General features: G+C 43.8%; 1 protein-coding gene across 3 annotated transcripts in view; it reads right to left on the bottom strand.

Annotated features, from left to right (window-relative positions):
- The window catches only part of MILR1 (mast cell immunoglobulin like receptor 1), a 21,790-nt gene extending 19,140 nt beyond the window's left edge, over positions 1–2,650 (bottom strand). For 2 of the 3 annotated variants that reach the window (XM_002924523.4, XM_019805172.2), the window contains exons 1-2: positions 2,502–2,649; positions 2,370–2,411 (exon numbers count right to left, since the gene is read on the bottom strand). In XM_002924523.4, coding sequence (XP_002924569.3) covers positions 2,370–2,411; positions 2,502–2,619 — 160 coding nt within the window. In that variant the 5' untranslated portion in view covers positions 2,620–2,649. Of the gene's footprint in view, positions 1–2,369; positions 2,412–2,501 lie in introns of all 3 variants that reach the window. The other variant, XM_019805173.2, reaches the window with a different exon arrangement.
- Between the last annotated feature and the right edge of the window lie 1,943 nt (positions 2,651–4,593).

The raw sequence follows: 4,593 nt of genomic DNA, 5'->3' as shown, positions 1-4,593 counted from the left end.
CCAGGCGCCCCAAGAATAAAATTATTAAAGAAGAGAAATATTAGAAAATGTTTTATATCACCTGGAAGAAAAGTTCTTCCAAGTAAGGCACAAAAATTGAGAGCCACAGAGAAAAGAACTTAAAGCTTTTCTATGGCAAAATGAAGACAAGTGACAGCCTAAAACGAAATACTTAACACATAAATGAAAGCAAAGGATTCTTTTTTTTTTTTTAAAGATTTTATTTATTTATTCGACAGAGATAGAAACAGCCGGCGAGAGAGGGAACACAAGCAGGGGGAGAGGGAGAGGAAGAAGCAGGCTCATAGCGGAGGAGCCTGATGTGGGGCTCGATCCCATAACGCCGGGATCACGCCCTGAGCTGAAGGCAGACGCCCAACTGCTGTGCCACCCAGGCGCCCCGCAAAGGATTCTTTTTATACATATAAGTCAATGGCAAATGAATAAGAAAAAGACAAATAAATGGACAAATAATATGAATAGATAATTCCCAGAAGAATGAATGCAGAGGGCCATTAGATATGCTAGGGGCAAGGGATAGCTTTGGTGGAGGAGGGGTTTAGGCCCCTCAAAAATGCCAGCAGCCTCCCTTCCACCCTTTGGTCTGGACAACTAACATTTTCTCAGTCTTACATATAAACTCAGCTTCAAGACAAAGCGTCTCCTCACTTCCCAACCAGATAGCCATACCTAAATTTCCTCTCCATGGAACTGAGTGTTCATGACCAAGAAACATGAAAAAGACGCTCGTCCTCACAAGTAATGAGGCAACTACAAATTACAACAACACTGAGATACTGGTTTTTACTCATCAGATTGGCAATTTACAAATGGATTGTCTCTGCTGTTGGAGAGGGGTGGGAAACACTGGCCCATGTGAGTGGTCACTGTTGGTGACAGGTTCAGGGTGTTGGGAGGGCAGCTTAACAATTCAAATGTGCATCACCTTTGACCCAGCAATTTCACCTCTAGGATTTTATTTTATTTATTTTTTAAAAAGATTTTATTTATTTATTTTTGTGAGAGAGAAAAAAGAGAGAGTGTGAGTGCACAAGCCGGGGTTGGGGGCAGAGGGAGAAGCAGACTCCCAGCTGAGCAGGGAGCCCAGTGCGGGGCTCGATCCCAGGACCCTGGGATCAGGACCTGAGCCAAAGGCAGATGCGTGACCGTCTAAGCCACCAAGGCACCCCTCACCTCTAGGATTTTATCCTCCAGAGATGCTCTCACCCTCTCATGCATCCACAAAGGATGTTTTGTACGAGGATGTTTATTGTAGCATTGTTTACATTACGAAGAAAAAAATGGAACAATCAGTAAAGGGGATAGTTACATGAACTATGGATGAGTCATGTTCCGAAACACCATGCAGCTGTTAAAAAAAGAGAGCCAAGTCTACATCTACTGCTTACAAGGGTGTCTGTGATTACTGTTATCTAAAAAAAGGACAAGTTATGGAAGAGTTTGTTTACTACAGTAATGAATAGAGAATGGCTGTTAATAGTGGTTGCTTCTGGAAGTGGAAGAGAATTAGAGGGCATAACAGCACTTTCATATTTCATATAGTAACAGCCACCTGGCCTAGCATCTACTGACGGTTCACCATGTGCCAGGTGCTGTGCTGAGGAACATGGCTTGTGTTACTCAGCCCTCCTCAGAAGAACCCTCCCTGGTAGGTGCTTTTATTATCCCCATGTAACAGAGGAAAGAGATTAAGTGCCAGTTGGTTGCATCATGTACCCAGGCTGCCTGCTGCAAAACGGTGGAACCAGGGTTAGGACCATGACCCTAGCGGGTCTAGCTCTAGGATGAGAACCTGCCTCCCAATATATATTTTTTATTTTGTTGCTTAAATTATTTTATAATGATTATGTAAATGATTTTCTACTTTAAAAAAACAAAAACAAACAAAGAGGAACGCCTGGGTGGCTCAGTCAGTTAAGCTGCCAACTCTTGATTTTGGTTCAGGTCAGGATCTCAGGGTCCTGGGATGGAGCCTTGCAGCTGGCTCCACGCTCAACGGGGAGTCTGCTTGAGATTCTCTCTCTCCCTCTCCTTCTGCCCCTCTCCCTGTTCATACTGTCTCTCTAAAATAAATAAATAAATCTTTAAAAAAATAACAGAGAAGGAAAAATATTTCATTGTAAAAACAATCTCAATATTTTATCTCTAAGTCTCAGGAAGAGGCTTCTACTCCCTGCCTCACATCGCTTCATTTTAAACTGTAGGTGATGGAAAAGACTTGACTCTGGTTGCTCGTCTAAAAGCATGGAAAGACTTAATCATGAACGGTTGCGTTGAAAGCTGACCATCCCCACCCTGTCGGTGAAAACAGTTTTGGTAAAAGAGAGAAGGAAGTAAATGAAACTTACTGTTTGTTCTTGTCATGTCACAATCCAAGGCAGCTTTTTGTACTGAAAGAGAGAAAAGGAATGTGAGAAAACTTTTCCACATCACGTTTGGGTTTGGAGATGCAAAGCTTCAAAATGGCAAATGAGCCTTACGTGTGAGAGAAGAAAAAATGCCCCAGAAGAACAGTTTGTTCAAAGGTCTCCACATTCTCTCAGAAGAAATCAGAAAGGAGGGCAAAGGAGGCGTGGTGCCCCCAGGGGGGTGAGTCATTTAGGGACTTCTCCTTTTTTGACCAAGTTAAAGAAATTGGAGTTGCTGGGGCAAGCTTGAAAAGATATGACTGGTTGGTTTGACCAATGTATGTTTCCCCAATGAGTTCTTGTACGAAGAGAGAGATGTGGTAGGTTGCCCTAACTCTGGCTGCCTGGGAAGCTGGTCAGTGGGAGGAAGAGGGAAAAACATGGCCGTGATTTTGTCTTTGCGAGAACCCACCTGATCAGCCCTCTCTGGATTCGGCCTACATCAAAAGGAATCTGATGGAAGTTTGGTTTAGTCTTGGGAAGCAAGTAGTGACGGTCTGGAGTAGATACGCACAAACGAGGCATCAGAAATGCCCGATTGTGTTACATGCTGATTCCTAGGCCCCGCTCCAGACTTCCTGGGGATCAAACCTGGGACTGTGAATTATAAGAAGGGCCCCAGCAGTCTCAGAGTCTCTGCATTACAACCCAGAGGAGCCTGTGATTCACTTCTACTTGATCTAGAATTCTTCTGGCTCTGTGAGCTGGACGCAGGAGTAAAACCCCATATTCCAGTGTCACCAGTCTGAGGTGGGGAGTGGGAAGTGTTGAGGGGCTTCCCAAGTGGAGGGAGCTGTGACCTGGCCAGGCCACTTTGGTAGTGATTTCTGTCGCCACTGTCGGGCCTACCCTATAGGTCTGGCACTTTCCTGTGGACAGCCGCCCTCTCTGTGGTGAGGCCGGTTCCCTGCCCAGGTACACGTTCTCCTGGGACATTGTCCAGATTCCTGTATTCACTCACTCCAGGTGCTCCTTGCTTGGGCTCCCCAGGTCCCATCCTAGGGTGGTCAGTAATTCCAGGTCCCACACGTGGCCACCATCGGGGACTGAGCAAAGCCAGGGTCTGTCACCTGGCCACCATCATCTGGAAGCAAATAATGAGCTAACTCTGAGTTGCCTGGAAGGCCTTTATTTCCTTCTGACAGTAAAAGTTACTGTTTCGGCTCCTACTCTTCTAAAAAACATGACCCTCAGTATTGACAGTGACTTCATATAGGGATAGCGGTGGTCATTTCTCCCACTAAAGAGAGGGCGGGAAACAACCTCACAAATTTAATCTTTGGTGGGATGATCCTTCGTGTCAGAATTTTTGCCAAAGGAAATTGGAGGTTTTGCAGGCATTACTGTTTTGACGCTTTTCCCACCAACATCTCATGCATCCTTGCCTGAGGGGGAGGGGGTGAGCCTAGTTCCTGGGAACTTTCATGCCCAGGAGGAACTGGGAAGGGGGTGATACTTTGAGAAAAGCTGATGTGTCTGGGGCATTTCACCCATGTGAAACTCAGCTGGGCCAGGAAACTTGCAGACCACAGCTTGGACAAAATGACAGCAGAGGAAGTGTTACTTACAGCTGTTAGCAAAACTGGTTGCTCAGAGTGCTTTAGTGAGGCCCCAGAAAAGGAAAATCATTTTCTAGGGTTACAGAATAAATCAAGAGTGAAGTCTCAAATGGAAAAAGAAAAAGTTTATCCATGGACCTGTCACGTTTACTAATAGTAAAGTGAGTATATTCCTTTCTGTTGTCTAAGAGCTTTACACCGAAAATCTCATTTAATCCTTATAAAATCTCTATGAGGTATTAAAAATATTTAACAACCTCAAAACAAAACAAAACAAAACCCACAGGGAAAAAAATGAACAAAAAATTAAACAACCAACAGAGTAATGTAAATACATATAACAATACACAGATCAAAAATTTAAAATATATCCCACTACCACCCCTGTTTTATCTCTAAATAAACTAAGACGTGCTCTAAAGCTACTTAACAAGGGATATAAGTTTGTATGCAAATTGTTAAAGCATTCTCATAATTTCCAAAATTTTGTTGATGTTTAAAAATGGTTGGTGCGGTCTTTTGTTATAGGGCTCACTGTCTGGGATGATTTGATATGGGGTACTACCTTGAACTTTTCCAATGAATTCCTTGAAATAGATGGCCAT

Source organism: Ailuropoda melanoleuca, chromosome 13, assembly GCF_002007445.2.
Source record: "Ailuropoda melanoleuca isolate Jingjing chromosome 13, ASM200744v2, whole genome shotgun sequence".
Classification (NCBI taxonomy): domain Eukaryota; kingdom Metazoa; phylum Chordata; class Mammalia; order Carnivora; family Ursidae; genus Ailuropoda; species Ailuropoda melanoleuca.
This window is presented reverse-complemented; position numbering and strand designations above follow the sequence as displayed.